Source organism: Echiichthys vipera, assembly GCF_963691815.1.
Source record: "Echiichthys vipera genome assembly, chromosome: 20".
Classification (NCBI taxonomy): domain Eukaryota; kingdom Metazoa; phylum Chordata; class Actinopteri; order Perciformes; family Trachinidae; genus Echiichthys; species Echiichthys vipera.
Window position 1 is genome coordinate 206,826 of NC_139845.1, and position 24,000 is coordinate 230,825.

Consider the following 24,000-nt stretch of genomic DNA (forward strand, 5'->3'; position numbering starts at 1 on the left):
GACCCTGAGGTCCCCCGTCACTGACCCTGACCCTGAGGTCCCCCGTCACTGACCCTGACCCTGAGGTCCCCCGTCACTGACCCTGACCCTGAGGTCCCCCGTCACTGACCCTGACCCTGAGGTCCCCGTCACTGACCCTGACCCTGAGGTCCCCCGTCACTAACCCTGACCCTGAGGTTCCCCGTCACTAACCCTGACCCTGAGGTTCCCCGTCACTAACCCTGACCCTGAGGTCCCCCGTCACTAACCCTGACCCTGAGGCCCCCGTCACTGACCCTGACCCTGAGGCCCCCGTCACTGACCCTGACCCTGAGGTCCCCCGTCACTGACCCTGACCCTGAGGTTCCCCGTCACTAACCCTGACCCTGAGGTCCCCGTCACTGACCCTGACCCTGAGGTCCCCGTCACTGACCCTGAGGTCCCCCGTCACTAACCCTGACCCTGAGGTCCCCCGTCACTGACCCTGACCCTGACCCTGAGGTCCCCCGTCACTGACCCTGACCCTGAGGTCCCCCGTCACTGACCCTGACCCTGAGGTCCCCCGTCACTGACCCTGACCCTGAGGTTCCCCGTCACTGACCCTGACCCTGAGGTCCCCCGTCACTGACCCTGACCCTGAGGTCCCCCGTCACTGACCCTGACCCTGAGGTCCCCCGTCCCTAACCCTGACCCTGAGGTCCCCCGTCACTAACCCTGACCCTGACCCTGAGGTCCCCCGTCACTAACCCTGACCCTGAGGTCCCCCGTCACTAACCCTGACCCTGAGGTCCCCCGTCACTAACCCTGACCCTGAGGTCCCCCGTCACTGACCCTGACCCTGAGGTCCCCCGTCACTGACCCTGACCCTGACCCTGAGGTCCCCGTCACTGACCCTGACCCTGAGGTCCCCCGTCACTGACCCTGACCCTGAGGTTCCCCGTCACTGACCCTGACCCTGAGGTCCCCCGTCACTGACCCTGACCCTGAGGTCCCCGTCACTAACCCTGACCCTGAGGTCCCCCGTCACTGACCCTGACCCTGAGGTCCCCGTCCCTGACCCTGAGGTCCCCCGTCCCTGACCCTGACCCTGAGGTCCCCGTCCCTGACCCTGAGGTCCCCCGTCACTGACCCTGACCCTGAGGTCCCCCGTCACTAACCCTGACCCTGAGGTCCCCCGTCACTGACCCTGAGGTCCCCGTCACTAACCCTGACCCTGAGGTCCCCCGTCACTAACCCTGACCCTGAGGTCCCCGTCACTAACCCTGACCCTGAGGTCCCCCGTCACTAACCCTGACCCTGAGGTCCCCGTCACTAACCCTGACCCTGAGGTCCCCCGTCACTAACCCTGACCCTGAGGTCCCCGTCACTAACCCTGACCCTGAGGTCCCCGTCACTAACCCTGACCCTGAGGTCCCCCGTCACTGACCCTGACCCTGAGGTCCCCCGTCACTGACCCTGACCCTGAGGTCCCCCGTCACTGACCCTGACCCTGAGGTCCCCCGTCACTGACCCTGACCCTGAGGTCCCCCGTCACTAACCCTGACCCTGAGGTCCCCCGTCACTAACCCTGACCCTGAGGTCCCCCGTCACTAACCCTGACCCTGAGGTCCCCCGTCACTAACCCTGACCCTGAGGTCCCCCGTCACTGACCCTGACCCTGAGGTCCCCCGTCACTGACCCTGACCCTGAGGTCCCCCGTCACTAACCCTGACCCTGAGGTCCCCCGTCACTGACCCTGACCCTGAGGTCCCCCGTCACTGACCCTGACCCTGAGGTTCCCCGTCACTGACCCTGACCCTGAGGTCCCCCGTCACTGACCCTGACCCTGAGGTCCCCCGTCACTGACCCTGACCCTGAGGTCCCCCGTCACTGACCCTGACCCTGAGGTTCCCCGTCACTGACCCTGAGGTCCCCGTCACTAACCCTGACCCTGAGGTCCCCCGTCACTAACCCTGACCCTGACCCTGAGGTCCCCGTCACTAACCCTGACCCTGAGGTCCCCCGTCACTGACCCTGACCCTGAGGTCCCCCGTCACTAACCCTGACCCTGACCCTGAGGTCCCCCGTCACTGACCCTGACCCTGAGGTTCCCCGTCACTGACCCTGAGGTTCCCCGTCACTAACCCTGACCCTGAGGTCCCCCGTCACTAACCCTGACCCTGAGGTCCCCCGTCACTAACCCTGAGGTCCCCCGTCACTGACCCTGACCCTGAGGTTCCCCGTCACTGACCCTGAGGTCCCCGTCACTAACCCTGACCCTGAGGTTCCCCGCACTAACCCTGACCCTGAGGTCCCCCGTCACTGACCCTGACCCTGAGGTCCCCCGTCACTAACCCTGACCCTGAGGTCCCCCGTCACTAACCCTGACCCTGAGGTCCCCCGTCACTAACCCTGACCCTGAGGTCCCCCGTCACTGACCCTGACCCTGAGGTCCCCCGTCACTGACCCTGACCCTGAGGTCCCCCGTCACTGACCCTGACCCTGAGGTCCCCCGTCACTGACCCTGACCCTGAGGTCCCCCGTCACTGACCCTGACCCTGAGGCCCCCCGTCACTGACCCTGACCCTGAGGTCCCCCGTCACTGACCCTGACCCTGAGGTCCCCCGTCACTAACCCTGAGGCCCCCCGTCACTGACCCTGAGGTCCCCCGTCACTAACCCTGACCCTGAGGTCCCCCGTCACTAACCCTGACCCTGAGGTCCCCCGTCACTAACCCTGAGGTCCCCCGTCACTGACCCTGACCCTGAGGTCCCCCGTCACTGACCCTGACCCTGAGGTCCCCCGTCACTGACCCTGACCCTGAGGTCCCCCGTCACTAACCCTGAGGCCCCCCGTCACTGACCCTGAGGTCCCCCGTCACTAACCCTGACCCTGAGGTCCCCCGTCACTAACCCTGACCCTGAGGTCCCCGTCACTGACCCTGACCCTGAGGTCCCCGTCACTGACCCTGACCCTGAGGTCCCCCGTCACTAACCCTGACCCTGAGGTCCCCCGTCACTAACCCTGAGGTCCCCCGTCACTGACCCTGACCCTGAGGTCCCCGTCACTGACCCTGACCCTGAGGTCCCCCGTCACTGACCCTGACCCTGAGGTCCCCGTCACTGACCCTGACCCTGAGGTCCCCCGTCACTGACCCTGACCCTGAGGTCCCCGTCACTAACCCTGACCCTGAGGTCCCCGTCACTGACCCTGACCCTGAGGTCCCCCGTCACTAACCCTGACCCTGAGGTCCCCCGTCACTGACCCTGACCCTGAGGTCCCCCGTCACTGACCCTGACCCTGAGGTCCCCCGTCACTGACCCTGACCCTGAGGTCCCCCGTCACTGACCCTGACCCTGAGGTCCCCGTCACTGACCCTGACCCTGAGGTCCCCCGTCACTGACCCTGACCCTGAGGTCCCCCGTCACTGACCCTGACCCTGAGGTCCCCCGTCACTGACCCTGACCCTGAGGTCCCCCGTCACTGACCCTGACCCTGAGGTCCCCCGTCACTGACCCTGACCCTGAGGTCCCCCGTCACTGACCCTGACCCTGTCTGTGGCGTCTCCCGTCCCTCAGGTTCGTGGCGTCCTTCGCGTACTACGGCTCGGTTCTGGGCAGTTCGGAGCTGCTGGAGAAGAACCTGCTGTGTGTGACGAACCCGGATCCGGAGCACCGGGTCAAACACCGCCATCAGGACGGACTGTGCTACTGCATCCCCTTCCAACGCACCGACTACGAGACGCTGCTCATCAGCTGCCTGGGCGAGGTCGCACGTGAGTCCTCCGTCCCCCCTGTCTCCGCCCCCCCTGACCCCCCTGATGGTCTGATGTTGTCCTCTGTCCCCCCTGACCCCCCTGATGGTCTGATGTTGTCCTCCGCCCCCCCTGACCCCCCTGATGGTCTGATGTTGCCCTCCGACCCCCAGTGGTCCCCATCAACATCGGCCTGCTGAACGTGTTCGGGCGTAAGACGAGTCTGAGCGTCCTGCAGCTGACGGCGGCCATCTTCTTCATGCTGCTCAACGTCTGCTCCACCATGTGAGGGTCTCACTTACAGGTCCAGGTCCAGTGAGACCTGGTCCTGGTCCAGGTCCTTGACCCCTGGTCCTGGTCCTGGTCCTGGTCCAGGTCCTTGACCCCTGGTCCTGGTCCTGGTCCTGGTCCAGGTCCTTGACCCCTGGTCCTGGTCCAGGTCCTTGACCCCTGGTCCTGGTCCTTGACCCCTGGTCCTGGTCCTGGTCCTTGACCCCTGGTCCTGGTCCTGGTCCTTGACCCCTGGTCCCGGTTCTGTCCCCAGGTTGGGCTTCACGGTTCTGCTGTTCCTGCTGCGCTCGCTGGTCGCCATGAACTTCAATGTGGTTTACATTTACACCGCTGAGGTGTGTGTGTGTGTGTGTGTGTGTGTGTGTGTGTGTGTGTGTGTGTGTGTGTGTGTGTGTGTGTGTGTGTGTGTGTGTGTGTGTGTGTGTGTGTGTGTGTGTGTGTGTCTCAGGTGTGTGTGTGTCTCATGTAACGTGTGTGTGTGTGTGTGTCTCATGTAACGTGTGTTTGTGTGTGTGTCTCATGTAACGTGTGTTTGTGTGTGTGTCTCATGTAACAGGTGTGTGTGTGTGTGTGTGTGTGTGTGTGTGTCTCAGGTGTGTGTGTGTCTCATGTAACGTGTGTGTGTCTCATGTAACGTGTGTGTGTGTGTGTGTGTGTGTGTGTGTCTCATGTAACGTGTGTGTGTGTGTGTGTGTGTGTGTGTCTCATGTAACGTGTGTGTGTGTGTGTGTCTCAGGTGTATCCCACCGTCGCTCGCTCTTTGGGGATGGGCTTCTGTACGTCGTTCAGTCGCATCGGAGGAATGATCGCTCCGTTCATCGCTCAGGTGCGTTCAGTGTCCTGCAGGTGAGTCACAGGTTAGACTCCAGGTGAGACTCCAGGTGAGACTCCAGGTGAGACTCCAGGTGAGTCTCAGGTGTGTCTCAGGTGAGTCTCAGGTGTGAGTCTCAGGTGTCTCAGGTGAGTCTCAGGTGTGTCTCAGGTGTCTCAGGTGAGTCTCAGGTGTGTCTCAGGTGTGTCTCAGGTGTGTCTCAGGTGAGTCTCAGGTGTGTCTCTGGTGTGTCTCAGGTGAGTCTCAGGTGAGTCTCAGGTGTGTCTCAGGTGTGTCTCAGGTGTGTTTCAGGTGAGTCTCAGGTGAGTCTCAGGTGTGAGTCTCAGGTGTGTCTCAGGTGAGTCTCAGGTGTGAGTCTCAGGTGTGTCTCAGGTGTCTCAGGTGTGTCTCAGGTGTGCGTCTCAGGTGTGTGTCTCAGGTGTGAGTCTCAGGTGTGAGTCTCAGGTGAGTCTCAGGTGTGTCTCAGGTGTCTCAGGTGAGTCTCAGGTGTGTCTCAGGTGTGTCTCAGGTGAGTCTCAGGTGTGTCTCAGGTGTGTCTCAGGTGTGAGTCTCAGGTGTGTCTCAGGTGTGTCTCAGGTGAGTCTCAGGTGAGTCTCAGGTGTGAGTCTCAGGTGCGTCTCAGGTGTGTGTCTCAGGTGAGTCTCAGGTGTGTGTCTCAGGTGCGTCTCAGGTGTGAGTCTCAGGTGAGTCTCAGGTGTGTGTCTCAGGTGTGTGTCTCAGGTGAGTCTCAGGTGTGTGTCTCAGGTGTGAGTCTCAGGTGTGTCTCAGGTGTGTGTCTCAGGTGTGTGTCTCAGGTGCGTCTCAGGTGTGAGTCTCAGGTGTGTGTCTCAGGTGAGTCTCAGGTGTGAGTCTCAGGTGTGTGTCTCAGGTGAGTCTCAGGTGTGTGTCTCAGGTGTGAGTCTCAGGTGTGTGTCTCAGGTGCGTCTCAGGTGTGAGTCTCAGGTGTGTGTCTCAGGTGAGTCTCAGGTGTGAGTCTCAGGTGTGTGTCTCAGGTGTGTGTCTCAGGTGCGTCTCAGGTGTGAGTCTCAGGTGTGTGTCTCAGGTGAGTCTCAGGTGTGAGTCTCAGGTGTGTGTCTCAGGTGAGTCTCAGGTGTGAGTCTCAGGTGTGTCTCAGGTGTGTGTCTCAGGTGTAAGTCTCAGGTGAGTCTCAGGTGTGAGTCTCAGGTGAGTCTCAGGTGTGTGTCTCAGGTGAGTCTCAGGTGTGAGTCTCAGGTGAGTCTCAGGTGGTGACTGCGTGTGTACTTCAGGTGCTGATGTCCCAGTCGGTGATCCTGGCGCTGAGCCCGTTCGCTGTGGCGTGTTTCGTCTGCGCTCTGGGAAACTTCCTGCTGCCGATCGAGACGAGAGGACGAGCTCTGCTGGTGAGACACCAACACGTGTGTTGTTGTTGTTGTTGTCGTCGGTGTTGTTGTTGTTATCGTTGTTGTTGTCATGGTAACCCTGTAAACCTTTGTTGTTGTTGTTATGATTGTTGTTGTTGTCATGGTAACCCTGTAAACCCTTGTTGTTGTTGTTGATGTTGTTGTTGTTATGATTGTTGTTGTTGTTGTTGTCGTTGTTGTTGTCATGGTAACCCTGTAAACCTTTGTTGTTGTTGTTATGATTGTTGTTGTTGTCATGGTAACCCTGTAAACCCTTGTTGTTGTTGTTGATGTTGTTGTTGTTGTTATGATTGTTGTTGTTGTCGTTGTCATGGTAACCCTGTAAACCCTTTGTTGTTGTTGTTGTTGTTGTTGTCGTCATGGTAACCCTGTAAACCCTTTGTTGTTGTTGTTGTTGTTGTCGTCATGGTAACCCTGTAAACCCTTGTTGTTGTTGATGTTGTTGTTGTTATGATTGTTGTTGTTGTTGTTGTCGTTGTTGTTGTTGTTGTCATGGTAACCCTGTAAACCTTTGTTGTTGTTGTTATGATTGTTGTTGTTGTTGTTGTTGTTGTCTTTGTTGTTGATGTTGTTGTTGTCGTTATCGTTGTTGTTGTCATGGTAACCCTGTAAACCCTTGTTGTTGTTGTTGTTATGATTGTTGTTGTTGTTGTCATGGTAACCCTGTAAACCTTTGTTGTTGTTGTTGTTATGATTGTTGTTGTTGTTGTTGTTGTTGTCTTTGTTGTTGATGTTGTTGTTGTCGTTATCGTTGTTGTTGTCATGGTAACCCTGTAAACCCTTGTTGTTGCTGTTGTTGTCATGGTAACCCTGTAAACTCTTGTTGTTGCTGTTGTTGTCATGGTAACCCTGTAAACCCTTTGTTGTTGTTGTTGTTGTTGTTGTAGTCGTTGTCATGGTAACCCTGTAAACTTGTTGTTGTTGTTGTGGTTGTCATGGTAACCCTGTAAACCCTTGTTGTTGTTGTTGTTGTTGTAGTCGTTGTCATGGTAACCCTGTAAACTTGTTGTTGTTGCTGTTGTTGTCATGGTAACCCTGTAAACCCTTGTTGTTGCTGTTGTTGTCATGGTAACCCTGTAAACCCTTTGTTGTTGTCTTTGTTGTTGTTGTTGTTGTCGTTGTCATGGTAACCCTGTAAACTTGTTGTTGTTGTTGTGGTTGTCATGGTAACCCTGTAAACCCTTGTTGTTGTTGTTGTTGTTGCTGTGGTTGTCATGGTAACCCTGTAAACTTGTCGTTTGGCTCTTTTGCAGCAAACTTCGTGACGTCGTCTCTGAAACTGTTGCTGATGTTTTTTTAATGTAAAAATATTAAACTTGTTTCTGTTTCATGAAGCTTTGATTTGTTTTCTGTTTAAATCTTTTTATAGTTTCACTTTTTATTCATTTCTGTAAAAACAGAAAATATTTATAATAAATAAGAAAAATCTCATAAAAAGATTAAAACTTTACTTTAAAAAGTTTTGTTTGTTCGTCTTTAATTTTATTAATAATGAAGTTAATAAAACAAACAATGATGAAACATTTATGCTTTAAACCTTTGATCCTGTGATGATGATGTCATCATTAATGATGTCATCGTTAATGATGATGTCATCGTTATTAATAATGATGTCGTTAATAATGATGACTTTGATAATAATGATGTCATCGTTATTAACAATTAAATGTTCTGAACGTGTTGAAAAGATAAAAATGAAACTCTTTGATCTGATCGGGGAGGAAACAGGAGCGTGTTTGGTTGTAGCTCCTGGCGTCCCCCAGGGCGTCCCCCAGGGCGTCCCCCGTGGCGTCCCCCAGGGCGTCCCCCAGGGCGTCCCCCCTGTGGCGTCCCCCCATGGTGTCCCCCAGGGCGTCCCCCCGTGGCGTCCCCCAGGGCGTCCCCCCTGTGGCGTCCCCCAGGGCGTCCCCCCGTGGCGTCCCCCAGGGCGTCCCCCCTGTGGCGTCCCCCAGGGCGTCCCCTGTGGCGTCCCCCAGGGCTCCGAGCCGGGTCCTCAGCGGTTTAAACCTGCCCCAGCGGTGAACCCTACGAGGTCTACGAGCGCCCACGGATTCTTAAACGCCTGTGGAAGAGAGGGTGAGTCGCCGCCCAGCGGAGGCACGGCGAAGAGGTCTGGACCCCAGAGGAAGGGGTCTGGACCCCAGAGGAAGGGGTCTGGACCCCAGAGGAAGGGGTCTGGACCCCACAGGAAGGGGGTCTGGACCCCACAGGAAGGGGTCTGGACCCCAAAGGAAGGGGTCTGGACCCCAGAGGAAGGGGTCTGGGTCCCACAGGAAGGGGGTCTGGACCCCACAGGAAGGGGTCTGGGTCCCAAAGGAAGGGGTCTGGACCCCACAGGAAGGGGTCTGGGTCCCAAAGGAAGGGGTCTGGGTCCCACAGGAAGGGGGTCTGGACCCCAAAGGAAGGGGGTCTGGATCCCACAGGAAGGGGGTCTGGACCCCACAGGAAGGGGGTCTGGACCCCACAGCAGTGGTGATGCAGCTGATCCCGGAGGCTCGACTTAACCAAGGCGTACGGATCCATCAGCAGCACTGAGGCCCCACGTTCCTGAGGAGATCCTGAACCTCGTCATGGACTTCAGCGCTGGAGCCTCCTCAGGCCACGTGACCTCTGCCGGCCGTACCATCCCGGAGACGGGGACAGTCACCGGCTGTACCATCCGGGAGTCGACCAGGGGCCCAGATCAAGACCAGGGGCCCAGATCAAGACCAGGGGCCCAGATCAAGACCAGGGGCCCAGATTAAGACCAGGGGCCCAGATTAAGACCAGGGGCCCATCAGAGCCTTTATGGACGCCTCAACAGAGACCACATCTGTCCCTGGGTGCAGGTGCAGGAGGTCAGGCAGGTGTGGGGGGGCGTGGTCTCAGGTACAGAGGGTCAGGCAGGTGTGAGGGGGCGTGGTCTCAGGTCAGGAGGGCGTGGGGGCGGGGCCTGGTGTGCGGGGGCGTGGTCTGCTATGTGGGGGCGTGGCCTGTGGGGATCTGTGCTCCTGATCCTTAAGCTCGTTAGCTCCGACACACCGACAGATTAGTCTGACTCCAGGGGGCGGAGCCTGCTGTCTGCTGACCCCGCCCCCTGACCTCAGACTGTGTAAGTGTGTGTGTGTGTGTGTGTGTGTGTGTGAGTGTGTGTGTGTGTGAGAGAGAGAGGTGTGTGTGTGTGTGTGATTACAGTGGATTAGATGTTGTCTGGCTGCAGAAGGAGAGAAACTCTGAGACGTGAGTACACACTGATTTACATCTCTACATTATAACTGTGTGTGTGTGTGTCTGTGTGTGTGTCTGTGTGTGTGTCTGTCTGTCTGTGTGTGTGTGTGTGTGTCTGTGTGTGTGTGTGTGTCTGTGTGTGTGTCTGTGTGTGTGTCTGTGTCTGTCTGTGTCTGTCTGTGTGTGTGTGTGTGTGTGTCTGTGTCTGTCTGTGTCTGTCTGTGTGTCTGTGTGTGTGTGTGTGTCTGTGTGTGTGTCTGTGTGTGTGTGTCTGTGTGTCTGTGTGTGTGTGTGTCTGTGTGTGTGTGTGTGTCTGTCTGTCTGTCTGTCTGTCTGTGTGTGTCTGTGTGTGTGTGTGTGTGTGTCTGTCTGTGTGTGTGTCTGTGTGTGTGTGTCTGTCTGTGTGTGTGTGTGTGTGTGTCTGTGTGTGTGTGTGTGTCTGTGTGTGTGTGTGTGTGTCTGTGTGTGTCTGTGTGTGTGTGTGTGTGTGGATGCAAACACACACACACACACACACACACACACACGGGTCATGTGACTTGCCCAGTGACATCATCATGAGGTCAGACTGTTATTAAATATAAATCATATCAAAGCGTTAAATTGTGCGTTTGCGTTCCAGAGATCGGGCGCCGCTCACAGATCGGGCGCCGCTCAGAGATCGGGCGGCGAGCTGGAGTCTGTGTGTGACATCATCATCAGGTGACGCCCTTCCCATGGTGCCCTGCAGCCTCGGGGGTCGCCATGGGAGACGAGTTGTACCCAGAATGCCGAGCGCAGGAGCTGTTTGACGAGTTTGTGACGGCGTCGACCTGCAGGGCGGCGCTGGCGTCCTTCAGCCGGCTCTGCGACCACCTGAAGCTGGGCCGCAGCGCCACCGAGCGCCCGCTGTACCGGCCAATCAGGACGCGCCTCAGCTACTGGAGGGCCAACGCCCTCTGGGCCAAACTGGAGCGCCGCGCGGCCCAGCCCGAGTACCTGAGGGCCCGGGTCTGCCACAACGCCACGGTAACAGCCCGCCACGCTCTCCCATTGGTCGGTGTGTCTGCTCTCTGATTGGCCGTGTGTCTTCTCTCTGATTGGTCGTGTGTCTGCTCTCTGATTGGTCGTGTGTCTGCTCTCTGATTGGTCGTGTGTCTCCTCTCTGACTGGTCGTGTGTCTCCTCTCTGATTGGTCGGTGTCTCCTCTCTGATTGGTCGTGTGTCTGCTCTCTGATTGGTCCGTGTGTCTGCTCTCTGATTGGTCATGTGTCTCCTCTCTGATTGGTCCGTGTGTCTGCTCTCTGATTGGTCGGTGTCTCCTCTCTGATTGGTCGTGTGTCTGGTCTCTGATTGGTCCGTGTGTCTGCTCTCTGATTGGTCGTGTGTCTCCTCTCTGATTGGTCGTGTGTCTGGTCTCTGATTGGTCGTGTGTCTTCTCTCTGATTGGTCGTGTGTCTGGTCTCTGATTGGTCGTGTGTCTTCTCTCTGATTGGTCGTGTGTCTCCTCTCTGATTGGTCGTGTGTCTCCACTCTGATTGGTCGGTGTCTCCGCGCTCTGATTGGCCGTGTGTCTCCTCTCTCATTGGTCGTGTGTCTGCTCTCTGATTGGTCATGTGTCTCCTCTCTGATTGGTCGTGTGTCTCCTCTCTGATTGGTCATGTGTCTCCTCTCTGATTGGTCGTGTGTCTGGTCTCTGATTGGTCGTGTGTCTCCTCTCTGATTGGTCGTGTGTCTCCTCTCTGATTGGTCGTGTGTCTGGTCTCTGATTGGTCGTGTGTCTCCTCTCTGATTGGCCGTGTGTCTCCTCTCTGATTGGTCGTGTGTCTCCTCTCTCTCTGATTGGTCGTGTGTCTCCTCTCTGATTGGTCGTGTGTCTCCTCTCTGATTGGTCGGTGTGTCTCCTCTCTGATTGGTCGGTGTGTCTCCTCTCTGATTGGTCGTGTGTCTCCTCTCTGATTGGTCGTGTGTCTCCTCTCTGATTGGTCGTGTGTCTCCTCTCTGATTGGTCGTGTGTCTGCTCTCTGATTGGTCGTGTGTCTGCTCTCTGATTGGCCAGTGTGTGATCATCGGGGCGGGCCCCTGCGGTCTGAGGGCCGCGGTGGAGCTGAGCTTCATGGGGGCCCGGGTGGTGCTGCTGGAGAAGAGGGACTCGTTCTCCAGGAACAACGTGCTGCACCTGTGGCCCTTCACCATCCACGACCTTCGGGGCCTCGGCGCCAAAAAGTTCTACGGGAAGTTCTGCGCCGGCTCCATCGACCACATCAGTGAGTCCGCCCCCCGTCACGCGTGTCCCGTCAGGAGTCGTGACCCTGCACTGAGCCCCGCCCCCTCCTCTCTGCAGGTATCCGGCAGCTGCAGCTGGTCCTGCTGAAGGTCGCTCTGCTCGTCGGGGTCGAAGTCCACGTCAACGTGGAGTTCAAGAACCTGGTGGAGCCGCCGCAGGACCAGCACAGACACAGTGAGAGCCGCGGTTCTGTTAAAGACCCGGCTGCAGACGGAGCGGGCCGGGGTGCCCCAGGTCTGGGGTTCCCCAGGTCTGGGGTTCCCCGGGTCTGAGGTGCCCCGGGTCCAGGGTGCCCCGGGTCTGGGGTTCCCCGGGTCCATGTTCCCGCTCTGTTTGTGACCGGGGAACGTTGGAGCTTTTTTACCCACATGTAGCGTTAGCTTCATTTAGCATCAGGACAGAAGCTAGCGTTAGCTTCATTTAGCATCAGGACAGAAGCTAGCATTAGCTTAATTTAGCATCAGGCCAGAAGCTAGTGTTAGCTTCATTTAGCATCAGGACAGAAGCTAGTGTTAGCTTCATTAAGCGTTAGGACAGAAGCTAGTGTTAGCTTCATTTAGCATCAGGACAGAAGCTAGTGTTAGCTTCATTTAGCATCAGGACAGAAGCTAGCATTAGCTTAATTTAGCATCAGGCCAGAAGCTAGTGTTAGCTTCATTTAGCATCAGGCCAGAAGCTAGCGTTAAAGGAAACTTTTTTCAGGTGGAAATTCAAATGTGAAGTGTTGAAAGGTTTGAACTTGAACCTGTCCTCCTGTCCTCTTGTGTCCCTGGTCCTCTTGTCCCCCTGGTCCTCGTGTGTCCCTGGTCCTCGTGTGTCCCTGGTCCTTGTGTGTCCCTGGTCCTCTTGTGACCCTGGTCCTTGTGTGTCCCTGGTCCTCGTGTGTCCCTGGTCCTCGTGTGTCCCTGGTCCTTGTGTGACCCTGGTCCTCTTGTGTCCCTGGTCCTCTTGTCCCCCTGGTCCTCGTGTGTCCCTGGTCCTCTTGTGACCCTGGTCCTTGTGTGTCCCTGGTCCTCGTGTGTCCCTGGTCCTCGTGTGTCCCTGGTCCCTGTGTGTCCCTGGTCCTCTTGTGTCCCTGGTCCTCTTGTGACCCTGGTCCTTGTGTGTCCCTGGTCCTCGTGTGTCCCTGGTCCTCGTGTGTCCCTGGTCCTTGTGTGTCCCTGGTCCTCTTGTGTCCCTGGTCCTCTTGTCTCCCTGGTCCTCTTGTGACCCTGGTCCTCGTATGTCCCTGGTCCTGTTGTGTCCCTGGTCCTCGTGTGTCCCTGGTCCTCGTGTGTCCCTGGTCCTCGTGTGTCCTCTTGTGTCCCTGGTCCCCGTGTGTCCCTGGTCCTCGTGTGACCCTGGTCCTTGTGTGTCCCTGGTCCTCGTGTGTCCCTGGTCCCTGTGTGTCCCTGGTCCTCTTGTCCCCCTGGTCCTCTTGTGTCCCTGGTCCTCGTGTGTCCCTGGTCCTCTTGTCCCCCTGGTCCTCGTGTGACCCTGGTCCTCGTGTGTCCCTGGTCCTCGTGTGTCCCTGGTCCTCGTGTGTCCCTGGTCCTCGTGTGACCCTGGTCCTCTTGTGTCCCTGGTCCTCGTGTGTCCCTGGTCCTCGTGTGTCCCTGGTCCTCTTGTGTCCCTGGTCCTCGTGTGTCCCTGGTCCCTGTGTGTCCCTGGTCCTCGTGTGACCCTGGTCCTCGTGTGTCCCTGGTCCTCGTGTGTCCCTGGTCCCCTTGTGTCCCTGGTCCTCGTGTGTCCCTGGTCCTCTTGTGTCCCTGGTCCTCGTGTGTCCCTGGTCCTCGTGTGTCCCTGGTCCTCGTGTGGTCCTGGTCCTCGTGTGGTCCTGGTCCTCGTGTGGTCCTGGTCCTGTTGTGTCCCTGGTCCTCGTGTGACCCTGGTCCTCTTGTGACCCTGGTCCTCTTGTGTCCCTGGTCCTCGTGTGTCCCTGGTCCTCGTGTGACCCTGGTCCTCGTGTGTCCCTGGTCCTTGTGTGACCCTGGTCCTCGTGTGTCCCTGGTCCTTGTGTGTCCCTGGTCCTCGTGTGACCCTGGTCCTCGTGTGTCCCTGGTCCTCGTGTGTCCCTGGTCCTCGTGTGTCTCTGGTCCTCGTGTGTCCCTGGTCCTCGTGTGGTCCTGGTCCTCGTGTGTCCCTGGTCCTCGTGTGTCCCTGGTCCTCGTGTGACCCTGGTCCTCGTGTGTCCCTGGTCCTCGTGTGGTCCTGGTCCTCGTGTGTCCCTGGTCCTCGTGTGTCCCTGGTCCTCGTGTGACCCTGGTCCTCGTGTGTCCCTGGTCCTCTTGTGTCCCTGGTCCTCGTGTGTCCCTGGTCCTCGTGTGGTCCTGGTCCTCGTGTGTCCCTGGTCCTCTTGTGTCCCTGGTCCTCGTGTGTCCCTGGTCCTCGTGTGGTCCTGGTCCTCGTGTGTCCCTGGTCCTCGTGTGTCCCTGGTCCTCGTGTGACCCTGGTCCTCGTGTGTCCCTGGTCCTCTTGTGTCCCTGGTCCTCGTGTGTCCCTGGTCCTCGTGTGACCCTGGTCCTCGTGTGTCCCTGGTCCCTGTGTGTCCCTGGTCCTCGTGTGACCCTGGTCCTCGTGTGACCCTGGTCCTCGTGTGTCCCTGGTCCCTGTGTGTCCCTGGTCCTCGTGTGTCCCTGGTCCTCGTGTGTCCCTGGTCCTCGTGTGTCCCTGGTCCTCTTGTGTCCCTGGTCCTCGTGTGTCCCTGGTCCTCTTGTGTCCCTGGTCCTCGTGTGTCCCTGGTCCTCGTGTGCCCCTGGTCCTCGTGTGACCCTGGTCCTCGTGTGGTCCTGGTCCCGGTGCAGAGGTGGGCTGGAGGATGGAGGTGAGTCCAAAGTCTCATCCTCTCAACCAGCTGCAGTTTGACGTCATCATCGGAGCGGACGGACGCAGGAACACACTTCCAGGTAGAGTGGTCTGAATTTAACCGTCACTTAACCGTCTCCTTTAGAGACTAAACTTAACCGTCTCCTTTAGTGGTCTAAACTTAACGGTCTCCTTTAGTGGTCTAAACTTAACCGTCTCCTTTAGAGACTAAACTTAACCGTCTCCTTTAGAGACTAAACTTAACCGTCTCCTTTAGAGACTAAACTTAACCGTCTCCTTTAGTGACTAAACTTAACCGTCTCCTTTAGAGACTAAACTTAACCGTCTCCTTTAGTGGTCTAAACTTAACGGTCTCCTTTAGTGGTCTAAACTTAACCATCTCCTTTAGAGACTAAACTTAACCGTCTCCTTTAGAGACTAAACTTAACCGTCTCCTTTAGTGACTAAACTTAACCGTCTCCTTTAGAGACTAAACTTAACCGTCTCCTTTAGAGACTAAACTTAACCGTCTCCTTTAGTGTCTAAACTTAACCGTCTCCTTTAGAGACTAAACTTAACCGTCTCCTTTAGTGACTAAACTTAACCGTCTCCTTTAGAGACTAAACTTAACCGTCTCCTTTAGTGACTAAACTTAACCGTCTCCTTTAGAGACTAAACTTAACCGTCTCCTTTAGTGACTAAACTTAACCGTCTCCTTTAGTGTCTAAACTTAACCGTCTCCTTTAGTGACTAAACTTAACCGTCTCCTTTAGAGACTAAACTTAACCGTCTCCTTTAGTGACTAAACTTAACCGTCTCCTTTAGAGACTAAACTTAACCGTCTCCTTTAGAGACTAAACTTAACCGTCTCCTTTAGTGGTCTAAACTTAACCGTCTCCTTTAGTGGTCTAAACTTAACCATCTCCTTTAGAGACTAAACTTAACCGTCTCCTTTAGAGACTAAACTTAACCGTCTCCTTTAGAGACTAAACTTAACCGTCTCCTTTAGAGACTAAACTTAACCGTCTCCTTTAGTGTCTAAACTTAACCGTCTCCTTTAGTGTCTAAACTTAACCGTCTCCTTTAGAGACTAAACTTAACCGTCTCCTTTAGAGACTAAACTTAACCGTCTCCTTTAGTGACTAAACTTAACCGTCTCCTTTAGTGACTAAACTTAACCGTCTCCTTTAGAGACTAAACTTAACCGTCTCCTTTAGTGACTAAACTTAACCGTCTCCTTTAGAGACTAAACTTAACCGTCTCCTTTAGTGACTAAACTTAACCGTCTCCTTTAGTGTCTAAACTTAACCGTCTCCTTTAGTGACTAAACTTAACCGTCTCCTTTAGAGACTAAACTTAACCGTCTCCTTTAGAGACTAAACTTAACCGTCTCCTTTAGTGACTAAACTTAACCGTCTCCTTTAGAGACTAAACTTAACCGTCTCCTTTAGAGACTAAACTTAACCGTCTCCTTTAGTGGTCTAAACTTAACCGTCTCCTTTAGTGGTCTAAACTTAACCATCTCCTTTAGAGACTAAACTTAACCGTCTCCTTTAGAGACTAAACTTAACCGTCTCCTTTAGTGACTAAACTTAACCGTCTCCTTTAGAGACTAAACTTAACCGTCTCCTTTAGAGACTAAACTTAACCGTCTCCTTTAGTGGTCTAAACTTAACCGTCTCCTTTAGTGGTCTAAACTTAACCATCTCCTTTAGAGACTAAACTTAACCGTCTCCTTTAGAGACTAAACTTAACCGTCTCCTTTAGTGACTAAACTTAACCGTCTCCTTTAGAGACTAAACTTAACTGTCTCCTTTAGAGACTAAACTTAACCGTCTCCTTTAGTGACTAAACTTAACCGTCTCCTTTAGAGACTAAACTTAACCGTCTCCTTTAGAGACTAAACTTAACCGTCTCCTTTAGTGACTAAACTTAACCGTCTCCTTTAGAGACTAAACTTAACCGTCTCCTTTAGTGACTAAACTTAACCGTCTCCTTTAGTGTCTAAACTTAACCGTCTCCTTTAGTGACTAAACTTAACCGTCTCCTTTAGAGACTAAACTTAACCGTCTCCTTTAGTGGTCTAAACTTAACCGTCTCCTTTAGTGGTCTAAACTTAACCATCTCCTTTAGAGACTAAACTTAACCGTCTCCTTTAGAGACTAAACTTAACCGTCTCCTTTAGTGACTAAACTTAACCGTCTCCTTTAGAGACTAAACTTAACCGTCTCCTTTAGAGACTAAACTTAACCGTCTCCTTTAGTGGTCTAAACTTAACCGTCTCCTTTAGTGGTCTAAACTTAACCATCTCCTTTAGAGACTAAACTTAACCGTCTCCTTTAGAGACTAAACTTAACCGTCTCCTTTAGTGACTAAACTTAACCGTCTCCTTTAGAGACTAAACTTAACTGTCTCCTTTAGAGACTAAACTTAACCGTCTCCTTTAGTGACTAAACTTAACCGTCTCCTTTAGTGACTAAACTTAACCGTCTCCTTTAGAGACTAAACTTAACCGTCTCCTTTAGTGACTAAACTTAACCGTCTCCTTTAGAGACTAAACTTAACCGTCTCCTTTAGTGACTAAACTTAACCGTCTCCTTTAGTGTCTAAACTTAACCGTCTCCTTTAGTGACTAAACTTAACCGTCTCCTTTAGAGACTAAACTTAACCGTCTCCTTTAGTCGTCTAAACTTAACCGTCTCCTTTAGTGACTAAACTTAACCGTCTCCTTTAGAGACTAAACTTAACCGTCTCCTTTAGAGACTAAACTTAACCGTCTCCTTTAGTGACTAAACTTAACCGTCTCCTTTAGAGACTAAACTTAACCGTCTCCTTTAGTGACTAAACTTAACCGTCTCCTTTAGAGACTAAACTTAACCGTCTCCTTTAATGACTAAACTTAACCGTCTCCTTTAGAGACTAAACTTAACCGTCTCCTTTAGAGTCTAAACTTAACCGTCTCCTTTAGTGTCTAAACTTAACCGTCTCCTTTAGAGACTAAACTTAACCGTCTCCTTTAGTGACTAAACTTAACCGTCTCCTTTAGTGTCTAAACTTAACCGTCTCCTTTAGAGACTAAACTTAACCGTCTCCTTTAGAGACTAAACTTAACCGTCTCCTTTAGTGACTAAACTTAACCGTCTCCTTTAGAGACTAAACTTAACCGTCTCCTTTAGAGACTAAACTTAACCGTCTCCTTTAGTGGTCTAAACTTAACCGTCTCCTTTAGAGACTAAACTTAACCGTCTCCTTTAGTGACTAAACTTAACCGTCTCCTTTAGTGACTAAACTTAACCGTCTCCTTTAGTGACTAAACTTAACCGTCTCCTTTAGTGACTAAACTTAACCGTCTCCTTTAGAGACTAAACTTAACCGTCTCCTTTAGTGACTAAACTTAACCGTCTCCTTTAGAGACTAAACTTAACCGTCTCCTTTAGTGACTAAACTTAACCGTCTCCTTTAGTGTCTAAACTTAACCGTCTCCTTTAGAGTCTAAACTTAACCGTCTCCTTTAGAGACTAAACTTAACCGTCTCCTTTAGTGTCTAAACTTAACCGTCTCCTTTAGAGTCTAAACTTAACCGTCTCCTTTAGTGACTAAACTTAACCGTCTCCTTTAGAGACTAAACTTAACCGTCTCCTTTAGTGACTAAACTTAACCGTCTCCTTTAGAGACTAAACTTAACCGTCTCCTTTAGAGACTAAACTTAACCGTCTCCTTTAGTGACTAAACTTAACCGTCTCCTTTAGTGACTAAACTTAACCGTCTCCTTTAGAGACTAAACTTAACCGTCTCCTTTAGTGACTAAACTTAACCGTCTCCTTTAGTGACTAAACTTAACCGTCTCCTTTAGTGACTAAACTTAACCGTCTCCTTTAGAGACTAAACTTAACCGTCTCCTTTAGAGACTAAACTTAACCGTCTCCTTTAGTGTCTAAACTTAACCGTCTCCTTTAGTGACTAAACTTAACCGTCTCCTTTAGAGACTAAACTTAACCGTCTCCTTTAGAGACTAAACTTAAACGTCTCCTTTAGTGTCTAAACTTAACCGTCTCCTTTAGTGACTAAACTTAACCGTCTCCTTTAGAGACTAAACTTAACCGTCTCCTTTAGTGACTAAACTTAACCGTCTCCTTTAGTGTCTAAACTTAACCGTCTCCTTTAGTGACTAAACTTAACCGTCTCCTTTAGTGACTAAACTTAACCGTCTCCTTTAGAGACTAAACTTAACCGTCTCCTTTAGTGACTAAACTTAACCGTCTCCTTTAGTGACTAAACTTAACCGTCTCCTTTAGTGACTAAACTTAACCGTCTCCTTTAGTGACTAAACTTAACCGTCTCCTTTAGAGACTAAACTTAACCGTCTCCTTTAGTGACTAAACTTAACCGTCTCCTTTAGTGTCTAAACTTAACCGTCTCCTTTAGTGACTAAACTTAACCGTCTCCTTTAGTGACTAAACTTAACCGTCTCCTTTAGTGACTAAACTTAACCGTCTCCTTTAGTGACTAAACTTAACCGTCTCCTTTAGAGACAAAACTTAACCGTCTCCTTTAGTGACTAAACTTAACCGTCTCCTTTAGTGTCTAAACTTAACCGTCTCCTTTAGAGACTAAACTTAACCGTCTCCTTTAGTGACTAAACTTAACCGTCTCCTTTAGTGACTAAACTTAACCGTCTCCTTTAGAGTCTAAACTTAACCGTCTCCTTTAGTGTCTAAACTTAACCGTCTCCTTTAGTGACTAAACTTAACCGTCTCCTTTAGTGACTAAACTTAACCGTCTCCTTTAGAGACTAAACTTAACCGTCTCCTTTAGTGTCTAAACTTAACCGTCACCTTTAGTGTCTAAACTTAACCGTCTCCTTTAGAGACTAAACTTAACCGTCTCCTTTAGTGACTAAACTTAACCGTCTCCTTTAGTGTCTAAACTTAACCGTCTCCTTTAGTGTCTAAACTTAACCGTCTCCTTTAGAGACTAAACTTAACCGTCTCCTTTAGTGTCTAAACTTAACCGTCTCCTTTAGTGACTAAACTTAACCGTCTCCTTTAGTGTCTAAACTTAACCGTCTCCTTTAGTGTCTAAACTTAACCGTCTCCTTTAGAGACTAAACTTAACCGTCTCCTTTAGTGTCTAAACTTAACCGTCTCCTTTAGAGACTAAACTTAACCGTCTCCTTTAGAGTCTAAACTTAACCGTCTCCTTTAGTGTCTAAACTTAACCGTCTCCTTTAGAGACTAAACTTAACCGTCTCCTTTAGTGTCTAAACTTAACCGTCTCCTTTAGTGACTAAACTTAACCGTCTCCTTTAGTGTCTAAACTTAACCGTCTCCTTTAGTGTCTAAACTTAACCGTCTCCTTTAGAGACTAAACTTAACCGTCTCCTTTAGTGTCTAAACTTAACGGTCTCCTTTAGTGTCTGAACTTAACCGTCTCCTTTAGAGACTAAACTTAACCGTCTCCTTTAGAGTCTAAACTTAACCGTCTCCTTTAGTGACTAAACTTAACCGTCTCCTTTAGTGACTAAACTTAACCGTCTCCTTTAGTGTCTAAACTTAACCGTCTCCTTTAGAGACTAAACTTAACCGTCTCCTTTAGTGTCTAAACTTAACCGTCACCTTTAGTGTCTAAACTTAACCGTCTCCTTTAGAGACTAAACTTAACCGTCTCCTTTAGTGACTAAACTTAACCGTCTCCTTTAGAGACTAAACTTAACCGTCTCCTTTAGTGACTAAACTTAACCGTCTCCTTTAGTGACTAAACTTAACCGTCTCCTTTAGAGACTAAACTTAACCGTCTCCTTTAGTGACTAAACTTAACCGTCTCCTTTAGAGACTAAACTTAACCGTCTCCTTTAGTGACTAAACTTAACCGTCTCCTTTAGTGACTAAACTTAACCGTCTCCTTTAGAGACTAAACTTAACCGTCTCCTTTAGAGACTAAACTTAACCGTCTCCTTTAGTGACTAAACTTAACCGTCTCCTTTAGAGACTAAACTTAACCGTCTCCTTTAGAGACTAAACTTAACCGTCTCCTTTAGAGACTAAACTTAACGGTCTCCTTTAGAGACTAAACTTAACCGTCTCCTTCAGTGACCGAACTTAACGGTCACTTAACGGTCTCTGTGTGAGCAGGTTTCAGGCGTAAGGAGTTCAGAGGGAAGTTGGCGATCGCCATCACGGCAAACTTCAAAAACAGGAACACGAGGGCCGAGGCCAAAGTGGAGGAGATCAGCGGCGTCGCCTCCATCTTCAACCAGAGGTTCTTCCAGGAACTGAGACAGGAAACGGGTACGGAGCACGCCACGGAGCACGCCACGGAGCACGCCACGGAGCACGCCACGCAACACGCCACGCCCCCCCCCTCCCCACGCCACAGACGTGTGATCAGAGTCACGGTTTGATGTTTGATGTTTTTCAGGAATCGATCTGGAAAACATCGTCTACTACAAAGACGACACGCACTACTTTGTGATGACGGCGAAGAAACAGAGTCTGCTGGAGAAGAGAGTCATCAGACAGGTACGACACACCTGGATACACCTGAGGAGAGTCAGACAGGTACGACACACCTGAGGAGAGAGTCAGACAGGTACGACACACCTGAGAAGAGTCAGACAGGTACGTCACACCTGGATACACCTGAGGAGAGTCAGACAGGTACGACACACCTGAGGAGAGAGTCAGACAGGTACGTCACACCTGAGGAGAGAGTCAGACAGGTACGTCACATCTGGATACACCTGAGGAGAGTCAGACAGGTACGACACACCTGAGGAGAGTCAGACAGGTACGTCACACCTGAGGAGAGAGTCAGACAGGTACGTCACACCTGAGGAGAGAGTCAGACAGGTACGACACACCTGAGGAGAGAGTCAGACAGGTACGTCACACCTGGATACACCTGAGGAGAGAGTCAGACAGGTACGACACACCTGAGACAAGAGTCAGACAGGTACGTCACACCTGAGGAGAGTCAGACAGGTACGTCACACCTGAGGAGAGTCAGACAGGTACGTCACACCTGAGGAGAGTCAGACAGGTACGTCACACCTGAGGAGAGAGTCAGACAGGTACGTCACACCTGAGGAGAGAGTCAGACAGGTACGACACACCTGGATACACCTGAGGAGAGTCAGACAGGTACGTCACACCTGAGAAGAGAGTCAGACAGGTACGTCACACCTGAGGAGAGAGTCAGACAGGTACATCACACCTGAGGAGAGTCAGACTGGTACGTCACACCTGAGGAGAGAGTCAGACAGGTACGTCACACCTGAGGAGAGAGTCAGACAGGTACGTCACACCTGAGGAGAGTCAGACAGGTACGTCACACCTGAGGAGAGTCAGACAGGTACGTCACACCTGAGGAGAGAGTCAGACAGGTACGTCACACTTGAGGAGAGAGTCAGACAGGTACGACACACCTGAGGAGAGAGTCAGACAGGTACGTCACACCTGAGGAGAGAGTCAGACAGGTACGTCACAACTAAGGAGAGAGTCAGACAGGTACGACACACCTGAGGAGTGTCAGACAGGTACGTCACACCTGAGGAGAGAGTCAGACAGGTACGTCACACCTAAGGAGAGAGTCAGACAGGTACGTCACACCTGAGACAAGAGTCAGACAGGTACGTCACACCTGAGGAGAGAGTCAGACAGGTACGACACACCTGGATACACCTGAGGAGAGTCAGACAGGTACGTCACACCTGAGGAGAGTCAGACAGGTACGTCACACCTGAGAAGAGAGTCAGACAGGTACGACACACCTGAGGAGAGTCAGACAGGTACGTCACACCTGAGGAGAGAGTCAGACAGGTACGACACACCTGAGGAGAGTCAGACAGGTACGACACACCTGAGAAGAGAGTCAGACAGGTACGTCACACCTGAGGAGAGTCAGACAGGTACATCACACCTGAGGAGAGTCAGACAGGTACATCACACCTGAGGAGAGTCAGACAGGTACGTCACACCTGAGACAAGAGTCAGACAGGTACGTCACACCTGAGGAGAGTCAGACAGGTACGTCACACCTGAGGAGAGAGTCAGACAGGTACATCACACCTGAGGAGAGTCAGACAGGTACGTCACACCTGAGGAGAGAGTCAGACAGGTACGACACACCTGAGGAGAGAGTCAGACAGGTACATCACACCTGAGGAGAGTCAGACAGGTACGTCACACCTGAGACAAGAGTCAGACAGGTACGTCACACCTGAGGAGAGTCAGACAGGTACGTCACACCTGAGGAGAGAGTCAGACAGGTACATCACACCTGAGGAGAGTCAGACAGGTACGTCACACCTGAGGAGAGAGTCAGACAGGTACGACACACCTGAGGAGAGAGTCAGACAGGTACATCACACCTGAGGAGAGAGTCAGACAGGTAAATATTTTTTATTTACCTGTCTGTCTCTTTTCTTCCTTTCAGGACTTTGTGGACACGGAGTCGCTTCTGTCTCGGGAGAATGTGGACCAGAATGCATTGCAGGCGTACGCCCGTGAGGCCGCCAACTTCTCCACCAACTACCAGATGCCGTCTCTGGACTTCGCCATGAACCACTACGGTCACCCGGACGTCGCCATGTTCGACTTCACCAGCATGTACGCGTCCGAGAACGCCGCCATGATTCGCCAACGCCACGGGTACCAGCTGCTGGTCACACTGGTGGGAGACAGTCTGCTGGAGGTGAGACAGGTGTCTGCTGGAGGTGAGACAGGTGTCAGCTGAAGGTGAGACAGGTGTCTGCTGGAGGTGAGACAGGTGTCCGCTGGAGGTGAGACAGGTATCAGCTGGAGGTGAGACAGGTATCAGCTGGAGGTGAGACAGGTGTCTGCTGAAGGTGAGACAGGTGTCTGCTGGAGGTGAGACAGGTGTCTGCTGAAGGTGAGACAGGTGTCTGCTGAAGGTGAGACAGGTGTCAGCTGGAGGTGAGACAGGTGTCTGCTGAAGGTGAGACAGGTGTCTGCTGGAGGTGAGACAGGTGTCTGCTGAAGGTGAGACAGGTGTCTGCTGGAGGTGAGACAGGTGTCTGCTGAAGGTGAGACAGGTGTCTGCTGAAGGTGAGACAGGTGTCTGCTGGAGGTGAGACAGGTGTCTGCTGGAGGTGAGACAGGTGTCTGCTGGAGGTGAGACAGGTGTCTGCTGAAGGTGAGACAGGTATCAGCTGGAGGTGAGACAGGTCTCTACTGGAGGTGAGACAGGTGTCTGCTGGAGGTGAGACAGGTGTCTGCTGGAGGAGAGACAGGTGTCTGCTGGAGGTGAGACAGGTATCAGCTGGAGGTGAGACAGGTCTCTGCTGGAGGTGAGACAGGTGTCTGCTGGAGGTGAGACAGGTATCAGCTGGAGGTGAGACAGGTGTCTGCTGGAGGTGAGACAGGTGTCTGCTGAAGGTGAGACAGGTATCAGCTGGAGGTGAGACAGGTGTCTGCTGGAGGTGAGACAGGTGTCTGCTGGAGGTGAGACAGGTGTCTGCTGGAGGAGAGACAGGTGTCTGCTGGAGGTGAGACAGGTATCAGCTGGA

The 24,000-nt window shown here is 52.6% G+C and overlaps 3 protein-coding genes across 3 annotated transcripts in view; all 3 read left to right on the forward strand.

Annotated features, from left to right (window-relative positions):
• Positions 1-7,569, forward strand: part of svopl (SVOP-like) — a 23,675-nt gene extending 16,106 nt beyond the window's left edge. Inside the window, exons 11-16 of the mRNA XM_083935354.1 lie at positions 3,537-3,733; positions 3,886-3,997; positions 4,257-4,338; positions 4,740-4,829; positions 6,083-6,196; positions 7,471-7,569. Of these exons, the coding sequence (XP_083791480.1) occupies positions 3,537-3,733; positions 3,886-3,997; positions 4,257-4,338; positions 4,740-4,829; positions 6,083-6,196; positions 7,471-7,482 (607 nt within the window). The 3' untranslated portion in view covers positions 7,483-7,569. The remainder of the gene's footprint in view (positions 1-3,536; positions 3,734-3,885; positions 3,998-4,256; positions 4,339-4,739; positions 4,830-6,082; positions 6,197-7,470) is intronic.
• A 2,599-nt stretch (positions 7,570-10,168) lies between these two features.
• mical3b (microtubule associated monooxygenase, calponin and LIM domain containing 3b) overlaps positions 10,169-24,000 on the forward strand; it is a gene marked incomplete at its 5' end in the record, with an annotated part of 42,448 nt that continues 28,616 nt past the window's right edge. The window contains 7 exons of the mRNA XM_083935040.1: positions 10,169-10,432; positions 11,463-11,670; positions 11,748-11,864; positions 14,474-14,575; positions 20,606-20,761; positions 20,892-20,992; positions 22,908-23,165. Of these exons, the coding sequence (XP_083791166.1) occupies positions 10,169-10,432; positions 11,463-11,670; positions 11,748-11,864; positions 14,474-14,575; positions 20,606-20,761; positions 20,892-20,992; positions 22,908-23,165 (1,206 nt within the window). The remainder of the gene's footprint in view (positions 10,433-11,462; positions 11,671-11,747; positions 11,865-14,473; positions 14,576-20,605; positions 20,762-20,891; positions 20,993-22,907; positions 23,166-24,000) is intronic.
• The window catches only part of irf5 (interferon regulatory factor 5), a 183,451-nt gene continuing 172,451 nt past the window's right edge, over positions 13,001-24,000 (forward strand). The window contains exon 1 of the mRNA XM_083934996.1: positions 13,001-13,007. The gene's annotated coding sequence lies outside the window, so the exon portion shown is untranslated. The remainder of the gene's footprint in view (positions 13,008-24,000) is intronic.